This window comes from Trematomus bernacchii, unplaced genomic scaffold, assembly GCF_902827165.1.
Source record: "Trematomus bernacchii unplaced genomic scaffold, fTreBer1.1, whole genome shotgun sequence".
In the NCBI taxonomy this organism is placed as follows: domain Eukaryota; kingdom Metazoa; phylum Chordata; class Actinopteri; order Perciformes; family Nototheniidae; genus Trematomus; species Trematomus bernacchii.
The window spans coordinates 575,940-596,374 of record NW_022987477.1 but is presented as its reverse complement, the minus strand read 5'-3'; the positions used below and the strand labels follow the sequence as shown (position 1 = coordinate 596,374).

Here is a 20,435-nt window from a genome sequence, read left to right as displayed (position 1 = left end):
TAGTGGAATGAACTAAATCATCATCTAAATACAGAGGAAAAAAAAAAATCACAAAAGTAATTCTAGAAATGTCAATTTTTTAAAAGCTGATTTATTTGTTTAAGCAAAAAACGGCAAATCTTCACATTTGAGAAGTTACGTGGTTATTTTCCGGCAGAATTGTCATTAAATCTTCATCACAACATCATATTTGTAAAGGTACTACAAAATGTATGTGTAGAAATATGAATCTAAAAGGCTTCAAAGCAACTTAAATGAAGTAAAAAGTACAATATTTACTTTTGATTTGTAGTAGATAAGAAGTATAAAGTAGCTTAAAAATGGAAATACTGAAGTCTAAGTACCTCATATTTGTATTTAAAGGGGACCTATCATGCAAAATGCACTTTTTGATGTCTTTTATACATAACTATGTGTCCCCGGTGTGTCGGGGAACTCACGCAGCATCAGAAAATAAAACCCTCTCTTTTCCTCCGTACCCAAATCTCTAAAAACGGAGCTGATCCAGATTTGCGTCCGATATGACGTAATATCTGAAATGTGGACCCACGGCCCTATCAGAAACGTTGCTATCAGAAACAATGCCCGACTGTTTTGGACGTAATATGGTCGGTGTTTACATTAGCATCGCTAACACTCAGAGCTAACCTGTACTGGAGAGCATGTGTGTGAAGAAGCAGGAAATAAAAAGGAACTCACCTTGTGGTATAACCGGCAAGAGAGAAAGCCTTTGAGCTCCATACTGTTTCAGAAACAATCCTTGATAATCCATGATATGGCGTTTCATCACGGCAGCATTTAGTTTAGACAGTAGCTGCCGGGTCCCGCATGAGCTCAGACCCCTCCTTTTTAAAGCTTTATACCCCAAATCAGCACTTTTGAAACAGGAAGTGAAATAGAGGGATATGAGGCATGGCTAGAATGAGTGATCTGTTTGGTATTTTGAGCAAAACACTTCATAGACATGTTTTTTATATATTTGTATATATCTGAGACCTATGCTATAGCCTAAAAATAGCATGATAGGTGACCTTTAAGTACAAAACTTGAGCTAATGTACTTTCCACCACTGATTATAAGTGACACCTGTTCTTTTCCTACTATGGTAATTCAACATATTCATATGTTTAATTTGCAGATGTTCAAAATGATGCCCCAGCAGAGGAAAGCAGTCGCCACATTTTCCAACTCCCAGCATGCCAACAATTTTCAGATGAGTTTCCACAGGTAATCAATACTCCTCCCTTTCTTCATCACATTTTCATATAAAAACAGATCAAATGATTACTGTGGTTTGTTATTGTTTACATGATGCCATTTAGTGCGGCAGATAGCTGTAACGACACTCTTTCAAAAGTGGAAACAAGCGCATTTTCAGAACAATTTTACCACAGAATTTTAACAACTCTATCCAATTTTCTGTGATTTTTGGTGTTGAATTATATGTGTTTGACTCTGGGCAAGTCACATTTACAATTCAGACACTTCTTCAGAGCTTTTTAAACACAAAATGTTCAAATGTGGGACTTATAAGAAAGGATTTGGACACTAAACCACACAATACAATTTTTCTATGTTAGCAAAATGAGTTACTGAACACCATGATGTTACTTCCTCTACTATTGCACTCCTACATCCCATAATACTTCCACAATGCATGTTTTATGGCTTAGTCGTGGTAAAAAGAAGCTTCTGATTTGGTTTCTAGGGTCAAAAATGTATGATTTGACACCAAGATCATTGATATAGTGCAAGTAAAACTGTTATTATAGCAACAAAAGACATTTCTTAGCATTTCCACCATTGAGTGGCTAACGAGCTTTTTTTAAAACCTCAAAGAACTTAATGGGCCAATTTCTGTGATTTTTGGTGTTGAATTATATGCTTTTGACACATTTACTATTCAGAAACTTCATCAGTGCTTTTTTGTGTCATTTTAAACACAAAATGTTCAAATGTGGGGCTTTTTAGAAAGCATTTTGGACACTAAATCACACAATACTTGTTTTCTATGTCAGCAAAAGTCACCACTACTTCCTATTATGACTTAGACATGGTAAAAAGAAGCTTCTGAGTAATTCCTGACGTCTATATTTGGTTTCTACGGCCAAAAATGCCACAAAAATGTTTGATTTGACACCAAGATCATTGCTATAGTGCAAGTAAAACTGTTGTTATGGCAGAAAAAAAAACATTTCTTAGCATTTCCACAATTTTTGATTGGCTAACGAGCTTTTTCAGAACCTCAAAGAAGTGTATGTGCCTTGTATCCACTTTTGAAAGATGTCCCTCGTATATTCAACTATCTGCAGCACTAAATGTGGCTTCTGTAAATTGTTTAAGCGCCACAACAATAGGCGCTTTCACACCGGAGTACTTTTCCCAGTATAGTTCCGATGTAGTTCCGAAAATGTTGCGTTCACACCAAAAAAATCCGGAACTAGAACTTCGTTCATGAGAACCTTTCCACCCCCTTTTCAGTCCCTGCTAGAGAGCATGTACTTTCACGGGAGAAAAAGGTTCCCATTTCTGATTGGCTGGGCGGATTGCAAACCACGCCCCGTAAAACTCCCAAAAAGTTTTGTGAAGCCGCCATTTTATTTGCTCGCATTAGCATTATTAGCATTAGCCCAGTGCACAAACGGAGAGAGACTAACTTATGGCAACACAAAAAAAAACATGGGAGCGGTGGAGATGAGGAGGTGTCAGCGTTCTGGCGATTTACTCTGAAGGCTTCAGTAGAAGCTGCTGGGAGTCCCAGCAGCTTCTACTGAAGCCAGTCCCCAACTCCGGGGACTTCCAGCCGGGGACTCCGGGTGGCAGTATATACCGTGAAGTTGTTTGCGGCCTGCCAGTAAACCCAAAGCAGAAGAAGAAGAAGTGACGTCAGCGGGTTCATTTGCCTAATCCTCCCTCAGGGACTTATTCCGGTGTGAACGCGATCTGTACTTAGTTCATCAGAACTAAAGAGTTCTCATGAACTAAGTTCTCATGAACTAAGTTCTCATGAACTAAGTACGGCAAAGTACTTGGTTTGAAAGCGCCTATAGTCAGTATCTTTAAAAACTCACACCTTATTATCACATTAACCACACAGGCACATGATTGATTTGTCCCACATTGATGTGTCGCTGATTGATGGATGAGGAGCGCAATAAGAGCCAATTACAAGATTCCTCTCAACGTGGAAGCATCTCATCGGACGCCGTTTATTTCTTCAGTTTCTACACAGAAGCATCATTCATTCATCTTCTTACAAACTTGGGACAGAGACTATGTGTTCCTATCGCGAGCATGCCATTGTTTGACTTGAATTGTTGTACAAATGGCACCCGAAAAAGAGACACTGGACCGTTTAATAATCCTGCTTTTGATGTGAATGTTTTGTGCATCCCACACGGACACTAAGTGGAACTTATCATGGGATAATGGTTGCTCCCCTCCTCAGTTAGACTCAGTATTAAAACTAAACACGCAGACCACTTTGAAAGTTGTTTTTTTCATTGTTTGCCGTAGTTTTGAGCAGGAAATGGCCAGACTTTTCACGTTGCAGTGCTTATTCCCGCCTGTAGGTGGCAGTATTTCATCACTAATGGTACTTAATTTCTTTTCTTTTTACATCTCAAGCTCAGATAGTTAGTCTTCAAGCAGTTTTTGGGTGAATGGCACCATCTAGTGGAGAACTTGCATACAGGCACTAAAGTGGAAGCAGTGACTTGAAAACAAATTGGTTTTGGACGTAAACTTAAAAAGGTTTCCAATGGGTTTTAGGATTTGTTAATGTTGTGCTTTCTTGTCTTTATTTTGTGGTGTTTTCTTGAGTTTAGATTGTTACGTTTATCTCGAGTTACGGTCATTTCTCCTTGTTCTGTTCTGTTATTGAATATTTTAGCTGTTACCTGGAAGTTTCCTTCAAATCCTTTTGGATGTATTTTTTTAGTTGTTAGTCAGATTATGGAGTATTTCGATTTAGTGTGCTTTGAGGGACTGGACTTTGCAACGTTGATAACTTCCAATTAATCGCACATTTGGTCACATTTTGATAAATCAGATTGAATTAGCGTACGGATTCATTTCTTTAAACCTTTGCCAGGTCATACATTAGGCCTCCTTTGTTCTGATATGACTCATTGAAATCTGCGTGACTATATTTTGATGATGTGTTGCCTTATCGCGGAGCTGCATGGTTGATCTGGAATAAAACGTTGATGGGTTTGCCTTCAGACGAAGCTGTAGAAGAAAAATAACCTGATGACTTTGCCCCGTGAATTGAATTCCTGCCCCCTTTTTTAATTGCATCCCCTAATTCCAATCATCCTTTGATCATTTTGATATTGCACTCTTACAAAAGATGCATTTCTTCATGAGAAATTGTAGGTAACACTTCTCCAATGCATTTTAATTTTCCCTCTGAACCCTTGTTTGGGAAGTAATTTCAAGCTTTTTTAATTTACCACACTTTGTCTATTTCGGCTTCTAAGTTAGTCAAACAAAAGCAGTTCTTTTAAGAAATACCACTATTTCCTTATAATATAAAGTCCAGAAGTGAAGCTCGTGTACATTTTCACAAAGAAAGCAAGAGGGGGCAACCATTATATCCGTGTAGTCATCATGTACAAAAACCAGAACTTTCTCTCAATATTTATCCTGTTGAAACCCTTTTTTTTTTTATTCTTTACTTCTGTTGTATCAAGTTTTTACATGTAAGGATATTCTGATGTGTCCAGACATAAATCATTTTACTAGTGTTTTGTTTCTAAGAAGAAGAAAAATGAAGAATGACTGGACCACATTTCTGTTTATAAGAAAAAAAGTTTAAGGGAAAATAAAAACATGGCCAATATACCGTGAACATGAAGGTATGTGAAGCCGGTTCAACTTTAGCCCAAAGACGTGTGGTTGTGTGTGATGTCCATGGTGCCTTTTTACGATCATATTTAAGCTGCATTTTATACCTTAATTACTCTGTAAGTTCCTTGGTATTCACCTTAAACATATCCACCTTGTATGGCACGAGATACTACCTCGTTTAAAGGGGGATGCCACTGAATTGGGGCGATGGATTGGTTGTTTTATAACCAAAAAGGTAAAAGAAAATCCCCCTTTCCATTGAACTGTGATGTCATGCTAATGTGCAGCTCCCTACGATCAATCATCAGGTAGCTACGTTTTATATTACTGACGTTTAAATACATCATTTGGAGGGTTAACATTACGTTTCTATTGGTTAATCAACTGTGCATCTGGATGACATCACAGATTATGGTTTTCAAGACTTCATAACCGATGCTTGACTGCATGTGTGACTCAAATTCATCAATTTAGTGGTGTGTCCCTACTTATATCCAACTTTTTAAACATCTGGATTCTTGCCAGTAAAGGTTTTCTAGGTTCCTCATCATGCATGGAGTCTGAGAACTGTTGGGTAAAATCAGAAAATGTGTCTAAACGTATTTTCTTCTTGTAAAACTGGAGGTTTTAAGTATTCTCTGCGTTGTACGGTTGTCCTCAACTGCCTATGTTTTTATTCCTTTTTGTTTTGAGTTGAGGTTTTACGTGTTCCCTAACAATGTGTATTTCATGTCTTTCATGTTGTGGGTTATATTTAAGTGTTATAGTAAATCCTGTGGGTTTAAAAGAGTACCGGCAATGCCAGTAATATATAAGTATACGAATACAAGACACATCTGACGTCTTGTAGTGACAGATCAGATTCATATTGAATCTTTTTGTACCTTGAGCTTTTAGACGTGATGTTCTATTTACTATAGTAATCTCCATGAGGAAAATGGTACTAGCCTTTTGCCGACATCACATCATGTGGTTTAATATTTGACTAAGAAAGGCTCGTATATGTGTATGGGTCTTTCTTAATGCTAAAAGTCTTCAGTTCGGCTGCTAGTATCACGATAATAGGTTAAAGCGCTAACTTCTTCTCAACAGGTCCGTTTGGGGATCCGCAGTGTTTGGAAATAATTTGTCTTTTTCCTTTTTCCTTCAGGTCACATCCAAAGAGCTGTGTGGTTGGCTTTGATACCCAAACCCTAAATCTAATGACCATACCAAAGGGGTTTGCATGCTTGAACAAATGTACAAATTTGGTTAGAAATGGGTTCAACGTTTCCCAACTTAGAGGCCGATGTTGGTTTTATTTCATGCTAATACTGCATTCAACTATTTATTGACTTAACATTTCTTTCATTGAAGTTCTTGATTGATTCCTTGTTGAAGTGTGTATGCAAAGCGCCAACATCTGACTTTGAAGTTGCGTAGTTTGTCCCTCTGATGTAATCTTTTAACTTTGAGAAACCCCGGCAGGTCATTTGAAAGCACTTGCTACTGTTTGTAAAGAGGAAACTGAATGATTTGCTGCATGTTGCGTTAGGTTTTATCATAAAATGTTCCTTTAGTATTATCCGAAACATCCAAGAATATATAGACTAGGGCTGTGCAATTAATCGTATTTTAATCTCGATTACGATTTTGGCTTTTAACGATTACGAAAACAATGTAATCGAAATAAAACGATTATTATTTTTATTAAAAAAAATGTTTTTTTTTTTTTTTTTTTTTGGTTTTTCAGTTTAATTATACTTAAAGTTCAGGGTAATCAACTGTTAAAAACATACTGTTAAAAAAAAAAATTTCAATATATGGATGTTTTCAAAGTAAATGGATAATCGTTTTTAATAATCGTGATATAAATTATTGACCAAAATAATCGTGATTATGATTGTTGCCATAATCGCACAGCCCTAATATAGACTGTCATCCAGTATTAGTGTCACCATGGTTAGAGTTAGGATTATATGTTTATAAGAGGTTGGATGTCTTGATTTTGGTACCATCAGAAAGCAAGTGTTTTCAAATGACCCATCGCTTTTCAATCTTAGTCTAAAATGTCTGAGTCTATTGATTACATGTGAGGTACTTTGAAAGCATGCTAAACCTTTGGTATGGTCCGACACGTGTGGTTGAAACGGATTGAGGTTTTAGGGCTCACAACATCACCAAAAATCTCGTATTAACACAATTATTTCTCAACAGCGCACTTGGTGAGAGGATCCATTGACCATGTCACTTTTCTTGCCTTTAATTCACTCACTAAACACTTCTTTTTCAGCCGTGCAGTGTCCGCCTCTGACGTGAAGACTCACTACGAACAGACCCTTTTCCATTTCAGCTTTTCCTCCCATCTCTGTTCTTCACACTCGCATAAATTCAATTTGATTCGTCTTTTTCCCTCGATGCTGCCGTTGTTGAATGAACTTCTGTATCAAGCAGGGGTTGGCCTACCTGGATTACCAATGTTTATTAGACCAGTGGATGGAGGTTTCCATCTTTGTGACGACAGCCGGGTTCACAGAGCAGACACAGATAACTCTAAAGCCGATTTGTGGTCATCCCAACACCGTTGTTTGGGTGAAAAAAAAGACACTACAGTTGGGTTCCACTTCCTGCACCAAATAATGACTGAAAAAAATCCAACCTTGACTCAAAACCTGATGACGATCCATCCTGTGTTGTGTGTTCACGGTTGTGATTGTGTACGACATGAAGTTAGTGTTGGAAAAACGACCAAAGCAATCATGTAAAAGTATGTGATCTTCCAAAGAGACTGAAAGTGAATAATCCCTGAAAGAGATGGAATGTGTTGAATTTTGATACTGGAGACAAATAAATGTTTTGATACGCAAATTGACGGCTTTGAGTTTGTTTTTTTACGTGTTTGTCAAGTGATTTTCTCTCCGATTAAACCCATGAAGCTCCTTTTAGACCGAGGGGTTTCTTTAACCCTCCTGTTGTCTTCGGGTCAAATCTGACCGATTTACTACTTTCATCAATCATAACTATTTAGTTTTACATTCGATTGCATTAAGGCTTTATGATATCCTTCACAGAAGACATTTGAACATAGAGAATTGCTGATCAACACTTTCATTGAGTTTTGGATGATTTAGTCAACTTTGTAACACCCATGGTGTTCCCGGTCAAACATGACCGCCATAAAGAAAAGGAATTAGTAACCATCCGGATCAGATCACACACACACACACATACACACACACATACTCTAGATGTGTTCCCCCCCTCTTATGTGCCCAATCCCCCCATGTGAATCACACCTGACACACACACAGAACAATTTGATACATTTCCCGCTCTTATGTGCCCATCCCCCCACATGGATCACCCCTGGCACACGCAATACATGTTCAGTGTCTATTCTTTGTATAGTTACTGCAGTTGTTCATGTATACCAGTAGTCTGTTACAATATGTACAGTTTGAAAAGGTGTTCAATGACATTTGGTGATGATTAATGGTTTTTGTGTTGATGTAATAGCAGTTAAAACAGGACCGGTCAAATTTGACCGCGAACCCCAAAGTAAGGGGGGAACGAAGACAACAGGAGGGTTAAATAACGCTGTACCCGCTTTGCAATCCCTCGCCACTGATTCAAAATGTGTTATATTTGCAACAAGTGCTATTAAAGGACCTTATCTAATGTCATAAAAAAGGGGAATTATCTACTTTTTTTGTAGTTTAACAGCATTTTCATACTTTTTTGCACCATGTCATATCTTTCCAACTCTCAGATCCATCCAGCAAGTCTTCATGTGTTCAAATGTTGTTTTTGATGCGTAGATGCAATTTAAAGAGATTTGAGACCTTGAGCATCAACAAGTCAATGACTGCAACAACATGGAAGCTAATGAGAACTCATCATCTAAGAGTTTTAATCACCTTCTCCGCCCGTGAGTCCTTTGTTTCTCTCTTTTAGTTCAAATCCATCCAAACTCAGATTTGCTTCATCTGTAGTACGAAAGCTGAGGGCCAGAAAACGTCTTGAAAAAAGGATCTACTTTGATGTTATATATAACAGTTTTTTCCTTCTTCTCTACACCATTTACTATCTTTCCACCTCTCAAACTACTCTGTCAAAAGTTGCACGTTCTACACGAAAGACTTATGTGTGAGATATAATTTTAAAAAGGACCAAAATGTTGATGTTTTGATGTTAAAGTACCTTGATGCAGTTCAAGAGATTTGAGCACCAACATGGACGCTAATGAGATCTCAGAAATAATTCAAATCTACGAGTTTTAATCGTCTTATTCTTTCTTGAGTTGGGGGAGGCGTGTGGTGCAGTGGGTTGTGCGTTGGTGTTGGGATCAGGGGGTCACAGGTTCAAACCCCACTGCAGTCAGCATGTCGTTGTGTCCCTGAGACACTTCACCCATTGCCCACAGTATTGAGTATGTAAGTCGCTTTGGATAAAAGCGTCTAACATGTAATGTAATGTTTCTCTTTTAGTAAAAGACGTAGGATCTATCCATTCGGACGTCTATCCTTAATCTATCTAGCCATTTGTCTGACTATTTATTGAGTGTTTTGCAACGCTTACACGTGTCTAGTTGAGTAACTCGGTGTCTGTGTTCAGTGTATTGACAGTAAGGGAGGAGGCCGTAAGTAAAGGTGTGTTGGATCCTTGGAAAATGTGTTTTTTTTCTCCCCTCCTACCTCTTGAGCTCTGCTGCTTTCTTACCTCAGAGGAGTGAATGCTGCCTTGAAAGAACCGCGGAGGGACTCTTCTTTTTGTTTTGCCAGACTGTTCATGTTTGCAAATGTCAACGTTTGTAAGAGCCGTGGTTGAGCTGCGGCAGACTTTGGGCCCCCGGAGGGATTAGAGGAGGCTCTGTTTACCTGCTCCGAGGAATGCTGCCCTGCACGGACGCTTTTGTATCTGCCAGAGACCCAAGGTCACAGAGATGTGCTCGCTTTGTCCCTCCCAGAAGTTTCCACCTCTCAGTATCAACAACACAACACAATGTGAGGGAAGGAAACGGCATTCCTGCTCATGTTGCTGCAAAAATAATTCAGGTTCAATGCCCCCTTTTTACCTTTTGATACGTCATTCATTTGTGTTTTAACATATTTTGGTAATTCATTTGCATTTGTGCTCTTGGTGCAGCTTAGTTTTGCATCAAACTTAAAAATACTTTATTAAAAGCTGCTTCATTTCTATCTATGAACTTATAAATATGCCCACTAATTAACTTATTTAGTTACTGATCCTTTCTGTCTCTGATTTGAAGTCAATATCCATTTAAAAAAAACTCCTAGCTTTAGCATTTCGTAGCATTCTTGATCTGCTATACCTGCATTTTTTATATTTAAATATATCTTATAATTCTACTTAAACTACTTTATTGAAAGATGCTTCAGTTTGCTCTACTTACCCATACATCTGCCTACAATTTAACTTATTTAGAAATGTACTGATAAATGGTACATACATATCCTTTCAGTCTGTGATTTGTAGTCGATTTGCATTAAAAAAAAAAACGTTAATTTATTTGCATTTCTGTTTAGTTTGGATCAAACGTACAACTTTATTGAAAGCTGTTGCTTTATAGACTTCTACATCTGCCTAATCATTAACTTGAACTCATAAATAGTAGATCCTTTCTGTCTTTAATTTGTAGTCAATTTCCATATTTAAAAAAAGAAAGAAAATGCAACCCCTTAACGTCCAAACATTTCCAGCTGCAGTACCTGTGTTTGACCACATGGTGTCGCCCTTGTACAACTTAAAAACTCACTGGCGCTAAAATCAATGGTGGAAATCCTTCTAATACCACAGAAAACAACGGGAAGACGCACTAAAACCTCTCCATTACACCCACGTAAGTCCCTGTGGAAATATTGGTAGATTATAGCGATTTGTAAAAAGATTGAGAAATGTTTTTTTACTAAGCTGTGATTTAGACACCGGCTGCGTTTCTTCTTCTTCTTCTGTCAGTCACTGCAATGTGACCTCCACGCAGGGCCAACAAACACACTTGTGTTTAATTTGTCTCCAAGTTAGGAGGTATTTGCGGAGGGCAAACCTCGTTAAATCTGACATGGGCTCTCAACATTTCGCAAGCATGCAAAAGGTAGTTCAAAGCGCCATATTTCCTCCATTTTGTTAAAGCCTTTTGCAAACAGGGGGCGAAATTGTTTGCTGTAGCTTTCCCAAAGGTATTCAATTAGCATTTAAACGACGTGTTATATGCTAATTACACCACAAATAAAGCTGTGTTCGTTAGAAAACTCGTCAAAAATACAAACCTGTGTTCCAACAACTCGTTTTAGACTTTAATTTGAGCGGAAAATGTTCGTTTTTTCTGTGAATCCCACTCAGACAAAGACATGTAACAACTGCAAGTTTGAAGATTTTCTTTATCTCATTTTGTAATAAACATATAAATAATAAACTCTAGACATTTTGACGCATCGCCCTGTTATGAAAGTTATGGTCTGGCTATATATAGACTATCCAAACTTTGCATCTGCCGCAGGTCATTTCTATAAAACTATTTCCCTATTACAAAATATGAAAAGAAAAATACATTTGTTTTAGTACATTTACAGGAGTTACTTATTAATTTATTTAACGAAACTGTTTCTACTTTGTTGACGATTTTACTGAATTGTCAGAATCTGCATTTAATATTTTTCTCAGAAGAAAACAGGAGAAATAGAAACACAACAGAAAGGAAAAGCAGAGAAAAATGCAGACATGAGGCAGAATATCTGTCCCTCTCCGACAACTTAAAACCAACAGTTTCCAACATAATAAAATTCTTAAAATAAACCAAAGCAGTACAAGATTTTTTCCAATACTTTCCCAACTACTGTATTTAAATTAAAATATATTCTCATATCTTACACTATTTCAAATAACGAAATGTGATTCGGTAGCGATCTGTCAAAATCTAATTTACAATTCTGTGTATAAAAATATAATTTATGGAACCCCGCGAAGTTTGTTTCTCCCCAAAATATAACAGTCAGTTGCACACATATTTATGCACATATGAACATTACAACCTGTCAATAGTTAGCTCCTTTTCTACTCTTCTTCTTTCTCTTTGCGACATTTTTTCATGGTTTTTTTTCGTCGTTTTTTTCCTTGTTTTTTCTGGTTTTTTGCATTTGAGATATACAAAAATAGATTATGCACAATTTGCTGCTCACACACACCCGTCGTCTCAGAATCCATTTGTGTGTGACAGCAGCGAGTTCACATGAGAATAAATTATTCAAAGAGAAACTTTTTTAAGGCTCCATTCATTCTTTGAAAGGGGGGACACATGGAAAAAGTCACTGAAATAAATATCCCGTCTCCACTGGGGGCCTTTTGTCTTGTATGTTCGTTTTTTTAATTATTATTATTATTTTTTTAATCTACTGAATAGTTCATGTGTCCTACATTTTTAAGTCTTCTCCTAGAGGTTTCAACTCGTGTATACTGTCATCCCAAGTGGATGGATCGAGTGGCTGTCCAAGAGCCATGTTCCTAACTGGAAAAGGATCTTGGAGTACCAGTGCACCCCATCGGTTTGGGCACTGGTTGGACGCTGGAAAAGCAACGAGTTCACCCAGTAGAAGAACCGGACTGGTGCCAAAGCCCAGTGCGCCAGATCGTGGTCCTGGATCACTGCGTAACAGGACGCAAGGACCTGGTCCACCACCACGGTTCCCTGCACGGTCACCGGTGCAAAAGAGCCCTCGTATTCATGCGTAAAAATCCGTTTTACGCACACTGGTTCCAGTCGACGTCTCTCTGCGTCAAACACGAACACCGTCTGTCCGGTTTGGACCTGACTGGCGAAGACTGCCGACATTTCATCTGTGTTTTCGGTGTTGTTTTGACCCACGAACAGCAGGTGAGCTGCCGTGAGGGCGATTTTCTCCCCCGACTCGGTTTCAATCACGTAGAAAAGCCTCCTGGTAGTCGAGTCTTGGTCTATGAACATGATGAAGTCGGTGTAAATCGGGTTTCCGTGCGCATCCGCTGCCAGGACCCTGTCCCCGCTCTGGAGGAGTTTGACCGGCTTCTGGGTGCCATCCTGCAGGGTGACCGTGGAGGATCCTGGGAAGCAGCCGCCTGACTTTGCAGCCACTGAGTTTTCTGTTAAAATAAAATAGTGTGTTGCTTAAAATACAGTTTTTAACACCATGAAACAGATTATCCACTATGGTACTGCAACATTATATAAAAAAAGTCAAATCAAATGTTCATAAAACTGCACTTTAAAACTTATTTGTATACCTAAACACATTACAGATGCAGTTTGATTTAGGATCCGCCCTTTAAATAACCTCTTTTTTTTTTAATTGTATTTGTTTACTGCAACATCTACAAACAAATTCAACGCATAAAATGTTCATAAAGTGTGTCACATATATACATATAATTAAATACACACATAAAGGACATTTTTCTGCAGAATAACCAATTACTAACTTATACTTTAAGTGCATATAGCTGATAATACTTTTGTACTTAAGTAGGATTGTGAAAGCAGGACTTGTACTTGTATTTTGACAATAACGTACTCTAGTAAAGCCTCTGAATACTTCTTCTTGCACCTTATAACTAAATAAACTCACAGGTGCCATCACAGCTCAGCATCCCCTCCCTATTCAAAAGCCCATTCAATAACCTTCCTTTTCCCTGCTTGTATTTGTAGTTTTCCTGCACATCACGGTGGGCCGTATGCATTTTGCATAATGATGTCTGCTGCTCCGTGCCAAATGCGTATTGGCTTTGGTTGTCTGAGACGGAGAAAACTGAAAGCCTTGGCTCATCTATTCTTAATTAAAAAACCCAATAAAGAGCAGCCATTGTTATTCTAAATCAGCTTGTGGATCGGTAAAGAACACTTACGCCTTTCCCAGCTTCTCTTCCCATATTTACTCAGGTGCAGAAACCTCCATGTGACAATTCACACAAATAGGCGACTCACAAACTACTATTTACCCAGCGGAGCCACTTTTCCAAGCCTCTCGAGTCGTAGATTTGAATTTAAATGAGGCACTCTTAAATGCTTTCTGTTGTGCAACATCAATGTGCCCTCTCTCTCGCGCTTTGTTGTCAGGCTTCATGACAATAATGTTGGCCTTGGTGGAGCTCTTCACATACCAACCAGTCTCTATAGGATCACACTGTCCTGCACACAGAAAACAGGGGGTTTCCTGCTCGCAATTTGGGGGGCTTTTAATCTTCTTTTAAGATTCCCGAGCATGAAATAAGGTGACAACTGAGCACCAGATTTACCCCAAAACCAATTCAACATTGTTCAGGCAAATCCTTTTGGTAAAGTCGCATGACCCCCAATGACACGTCGGCCAGAGCCATACTGTGATCTCAAGACGTGTGTGCGGAATGATAAGTAAGGGATTTATCAATAAAGAGGGGAGAAGAGCACGGATCATCCATCAGCGTGGAGAAATGTAGTTTCTAGGTGTCCCTTAGGCCTGTAAAGCTATCCAAAAAGTAGCCAAAATGTCAAAAATCATATAATTAAACCTAGATTTCACGTTAAATCCGAAAGAAAAAGCTCGATTTTGTTCGTTTTTTCGTCGTAAATCAAATATATAACTTCAAAACCCTCACAACTTCCTTATTTTTATTTTATTTTAGAGTATAAAATGATGTTTCTAGGTCACACCGTTGGATTCTAGTCGTGTTTCCCACCAGGAGACAGTGTGGGGCGATGTAAGATCAGGAAATAAGCTGCATGGGAAATAACGCGCCATGTGCCCATTCATCATTCATAGGAATTTATTTCGTAACACAAACAATCTGTCAAAATTAATCTCTAGACTCCAATTACATCACCCTGAAACAAAAAAAATGAATTAACGTACTTAAATAATCAATAAGTGGATGATTATTTGGGTTTATTGGTCAATATAAGCGCCTATAAAGACAGATTTTATCGCATTTTACGTGTTTTTCTCACGGAAATCAGAGGTTTTTGGACACTTGGGACGCACCTGAACGTTTTCTTAGAGATTACGCAGGTCTACTATCTGCACCTGCTCTTTTTTTAGATCGCACCTGACGGAAATAAAGCTGACTTTTTTCTCTGTTCCTCCCTCAGCCATATTACGCATGCCACTTCCTCTCATCTCGTATCCTTACCTGCTTTCACAGAGCAATGGATGTGCGCTTTGGACTCGTAGTAGACCCAGTCGAATCCCGCTTCGACCGCCAGTCTGGACAAAGTTCCGTATTTGCTCTTGTCTCTGTCCGAGGTGGTGATGTCCACGGCTCGGCCCTCGTAGTGGAGCGACTCCTCGAAGTGGTGCCCGTCCTCGTCCCAGCCCTCCGTGACCCGCAGCTTGACCCCGGGCCACTGGTTCATCACCGAGATGGCCAGAGAGTTCAGCTTGTCTTTACATCTCTGCAGAAACGGAGAAATGGAACAATTAGTCATCTGGAAGTTATGTTTTTAGATGCGTCAAATGTGGAAAAAGTCTGATTTAAAAGCAGCTTTTGCCACTAAGCAACTTTTGCATTGACACAATTTGAGCTTGTCTTTATATCTCTGCGGGGACAGAATAATGGACCGGTTAGTCAGCTGGCAAGTTTAAGATGCGTACAAGTGTGATTTAAAAGCAGCTTTTGTCACTAAGCCACTTTTGCATTGACACGATTTGATTTCGCAGTCTTTACATCTCAGGGACGGAGAAATGAACCAATTAGCCATCTGGATGGATGGCATGTTTTTAGATGCGTAAAAGTGTGATTTAAAAGCAGCTTTTGCCACTAAGCCACTTTTCCATTCACACAATTTGATTTTTCAGAGATTTCAGCTTGTCTTGTCATCTGTGCAAAGACGGAGAAATGGACCAGTTGGTCACCTGTTGTGCCATGGATGGCTCGTTTAGATGCGTAAAATGTGGAAACGTCTGAATCAAACGCAGCATTTGGCACCATTTGCATCGACACAAGTGCTTTTGCAACAAGTAACAGGTGCTTTTTATTGACTAACATATATTTAGTATTCATCTTTAGCAGTGTTGGATAGTTACAAAGTACATTTACTCAAGTACTGTACTTAAATAATACTTTATACTTCTACTCCAGTACATTTTAGAAGCCAATTGTGTACGTTTGACTCCACTTCATTTATTTGAAAGTTACTTTTAGGTTTAGATTATTAGCTATTACTTAATATATATGAATTATTAAATGAACTTAGCTCCACCTTTACCATCTGTGATTAAATACACATGAATAATCATCAGTAAATCAATGTATAACATTTTCGGAAATTGGCCATTCTGCATAATCAGTGCTTTTACTTTTGGTACTTTAAGTACATTTCGATGCTTATACTTGTATTCTTTTACTAAAGTAAGATTTTGAATGCAGGACTTTTACTTGGAACAAATGTAGCATTGCTCTTTTTACTTAAGTGACTCTTCTGGACACTTCTTCCACCACTGATGGAAGAATTAAGGAGAATTAAACTGGACCACATGCGCAACACATCTGCTTGATTTCCGCAGCCCTTAACGATTAGAAATCACTGAGGTGAAACCCTCAGTCTGAATCTCTGAGCTCAGCAGAGGGCACATCTCGGATAGGAAAGCTGTGATGAAATATTGATAAGGCACCGCATTCGCTTCACTGGCCTATAACATATGGGGTCTTTTGGTCTTGGAAAGGTGCGAGCAGAAGCATCCTTTTCTCCCCAAAAAGTGTGTCTTTGAACATGCATACATTATAAATTCATGAGCTTGTAGTATTAGGCCACGGAATGAACGAAATCCTTTGTTGGGTTGTCTGTTTGCTTTAAATCAATAATTGATATGCAGATGATATGAAGGTGATCTTCAAGAGCAGCTGGAGTTTGTCCTATAAATAAATCGTCCTCTCTCTGAATGAAGATGCTTGGCCTTCTCCAAGACAACTATTCTCGACACTCGAGCAATATGTCAAATAAAACATCACAAAGAGTCTTTTCAGGGAGCTTTCATTCTTCCTCTCCTGCACAGTCTGGCAGACGTGACATGCCTCCTTAAGTCTGGCTGTTTCTCTGACTGACAGACCTGTGAAATATCCACAGGATGGAGAGAATCGTCCCTTTATGCGCAGGAATGTTCACACAAACCCAAAAAACTCGTCCACATATATCTGTTTTATGAGGATATCACACTTGTAGAATGTGTTGAATATATAAAAAAAAAAAGGAAAAACCCCAGCCCCCCCTTTCCAAAAAGAAACCCTCCCACATTCTGAGTGGGATTGTCGGAGTCAAGAGCCGTAAAGCTTAACCTATTTATTAATTCATTAGGTCGTGTGCCGCAAATCAAGCCAAATTCTGCTCAGCCACCGTGAAGCCCAGCAGGAAGCTTTGTGCTCGGGGTAAGGTTGTTCAACAGCCTCCCTCTTAATCTTTTCACAAATGATTTGGTTAGGAAACACTTATCAGCTACCTGTCAGGGCAAACAAGCTTCCCGACACAGACTCTCAGCAGAGCTACTCTGCGGGAAAAGGAGAATAAGGAAGTATAACTAACAAGGGGAAATAAAGGGTTTTACTGGAGCACTTTATTCTGCTTTATAAGGTGTCTTTAGAAACTCGTTGAATTTAGGAGATTAAGGAACCTCACATCTCCTCAAGAGGCAATCGAAGCACATATTATTATTATACTACTAACCATTAAGCTATCGTTTATGGATTAAATGCTGGTATTGATGGGATCATTATCTTTAATTGTCTGTAAAACGCCTCTGTTGGCAACTTTCCTGACAGTGAGCTGTTGTTTCAGCGCTCCTTTCAAACCTCAAATATTACAGTCTTGGCTGGACCTCAGTGAACGTATCTAATTACGTTACACGTTTCATGTAACACTACGACATCTATTTTCTAAAACCAAAGATAACAAGGAAAGTCTACTATTTTCATGCGTAAAATTCTGTGCGTAAAAACCCAAGAGGTTCATGCGTAAAGCCGTGGCACAGCGTAACTCCCCATGTGATAATGCTTATGCCACTGGCAGAGTCGCCTTCCTCACAGCTACAGTGCCTCTCTTTTGGATGTACAAAGCCTCATTTGCTGGATTTACAATGTCATGCACGATTAGAAGACTTTCACCTGTTTTAAGTTACTCTGGCCCCCCGCTGACCAAAGGTCATAAGTTCAAATTGCATCTACAAGATCAGTGAGGGGAGCCTTAAAAAAGCCCCTTTTATGCACATGTCACATTAGCGCCTGTTGTTGTGTTTTCTGTAAACGGAGTGCAAAGTGGACGATTAACCAAAACTAACAAATAAGCAAATCAAAAAACCAGCTGCCAACAATGACATTTAAAGCTCCTAAATAGCCAAACTTCAGCCACATATGCTCTAAATAATCACCTTTTATCCGACAGACTCCCACCTCGTTTGCATTATTCCTCACAGACCTGTAAACACAGCTGTTTATACAGCAGGTGGTGTGTTCGGCTCAGATTAAAAGCCTTGCATACACATGTTACTCAATATCCCCAGACATGCATTAACTACACTATCCATCTTTTCTGCTGGATTATCCTGAAACCCCCAGTTTGGGCATCACATCCCCCTTGTCATTTCCCGTATGAGCAGCTATAGGTTTATGTCAGAAGAGATGTAGGGGAGGGGGGAGACAGACCGCACGCACAGTGAATATTTCATCGTGCTCATGCATGGCGCGAGGCACGGGTTCAGGGACTCCGGAGCGCGCATGGCTTCATCACCACCATCACCACCGGCATTTTATTATTACTGAGCCAATATCACCCAAGCGCCTTTAATAATTCACCGGCATCTGAGTGCTAAAAGTCATGCTCATGCTGGAGAGACGCGGCTTCTCTCCCTGCAGAAAGAAAGAGCTCTCCATCTCTCTGCGAGCCTCGTCTTACATCTGCACTGATAACTAAGCATTACAATAAATATGTCATCATCAAGTGAGGCTCCATCACCCCCAACTGAGTCCCACCCATGTATGAAGTCCTGAACACTCTCCAAGACATGTCACTGTTTTCATGCACTGCTGCACACCAAGCGAAAGGCTAAATTACAGCAGCCTGTGCGAGAAAATGTCTGTATGAGCCACGCCATGCCTGAATAACCCCGGCTGTTTGAAGCGGTGCGCATCCACCAGCTCTTAGAATAAAGAAAAGGCGCTTAAAACATTTAAATTACCAACAAATACATGCATTCACTGACTGAAATGTAGGAGTGTGCGCGGCGCAAAATAAGAAATAAAGCCTCACAAAGATACAAATATAGATATGAGGAGAGTGGCACATTAATATTTTAAATACACTGTCACAATCATGAAGGCCGAGTGTCCTGACTGTCCGCGTGCACATCACTTCTCCTCCAGCTGGATTTCTACATCCAGCCTGCAACCCTTTCTGCAAACTCCCCGCATATAAAGCTTTTACAGGGAAGTTAAAAGGCTCAGTGTGAAGAGTTCACTTCACTTAAGGTGCGCAATGGGTCTGACAGGGAGGTTGTTGCAGTGCGCAGTGATGGTGGAGAGCACAGGGAATCACATATTCTTATTACTCTGTCTCCTTACCTGAGTCATGAGCCTGTCCGCTCCGGTGTTCTCCTCATCCTTGAATATGATGTCTGTGTTATAATTGGGAGTCAGTTCTTTAAATCGCTCGGAGTTTCTGGTGATCTTGCCTTCGTATCTTCCGCTTGCCCCGAGGGTCTTCTCCGCCACGTTGGGGATGAACTGCTTGTAGGCAAGAGGTGTCAGTTTCTTCGGGTGTCTTCTCCTTCCATACCCCCTGCCCGGTCCACATCCCATCCCAGAGGAAACCAAGGACAAGCAGATGAGACCGACCAATACGATTCTGGTCCACAGCAGCATTTTGTGTCCTTTTTCTTTTTCTTTTTTCTTTTTTTTAAAGATCTCACGCGCTGTATCTCTCTAACCGTCTGCCTCTCGAAATGTCCTTGTCTCTTCCTCTACTTCGCCTTTCGCCCGGTCTCTACTGTGGCAGGTGCGGAAATGAACGACAAATGGTAATAACGGGGCACATCGAAGGAGGAAAAAAAAAAAGTAGTGAGGGAATTAAAAGCCACGGGATCTCTGGTCGAGCTGCAGCCGGCTGTGTGAGGCAACCGCTTTCTACTGCTTTGTATTATAGCACCGATCTATAGCAGGGGAGGGATTTGATTGGCTCGCCTAGACAAACCCTCCTGATGTTATCCCACAAAAAAACCTTAAAAGATTTCTTCCACCTGAGGGTGAGCCTGTGTTTCGGGGAGGAGGGGCTGCTCCATGGGAAAACATCAATTATAAAACCCTCTTTTTTTCACCCTCCCATTTTCCAAGGTTTCACAGAGAAGGACAGACAGGAGCTGGAATCCAATCTGAAGCAGGGTAGTTAGGTGAAGTGATTTCTGTGTGTGTGTGTGTGTGTGTGTGTGTGTGTGTGTGTGTGTGTGTGTGTGTGTGTGTGTGTGTGTGTGTGTGTGTGTGTGTGTGTGTGTGTGTGTGTGTGTGTGTGTGTGTGTGTGTGTGTGTGTGTGTGTGTGTGTGTGTGTGTGTGTGTGTGTGTGTGTGTGTGTGTGTGTGTGTGTGTGTGTGTGTGTGTGTGTGTG

The 20,435-nt window shown here is 39.8% G+C and overlaps 2 protein-coding genes across 5 annotated transcripts in view; one reads left to right on the top strand and one right to left on the bottom strand.

Annotated features, from left to right (window-relative positions):
• rbm33a (RNA binding motif protein 33a) overlaps positions 1-4,883 on the top strand; it is a 40,646-nt gene extending 35,763 nt beyond the window's left edge. For all 4 annotated transcript variants that reach the window (XM_034147009.1, XM_034147019.1, XM_034147029.1 and 1 more), the window contains 2 exons: positions 1,139-1,227; positions 3,098-4,883. In XM_034147009.1, the coding sequence (XP_034002900.1) occupies positions 1,139-1,227; positions 3,098-3,146 (138 nt within the window). In that variant the 3' untranslated portion in view covers positions 3,147-4,883. The remainder of the gene's footprint in view (positions 1-1,138; positions 1,228-3,097) is intronic.
• Positions 4,884-11,201: 6,318 nt separating this feature from the next.
• shha (sonic hedgehog signaling molecule a) lies at positions 11,202-19,928 on the bottom strand. Its single transcript, XM_034145777.1, has 3 exons — positions 19,399-19,928; positions 14,983-15,244; positions 11,202-12,963 (listed from the first exon to the last, which is right to left on the bottom strand). Exons 1-3 carry the CDS (start codon positions 19,696-19,698, stop codon positions 12,287-12,289), a joined length of 1,239 nt encoding a protein of 412 aa, XP_034001668.1. The 5' UTR covers positions 19,699-19,928; the 3' UTR covers positions 11,202-12,286.
• Between the last annotated feature and the right edge of the window lie 507 nt (positions 19,929-20,435).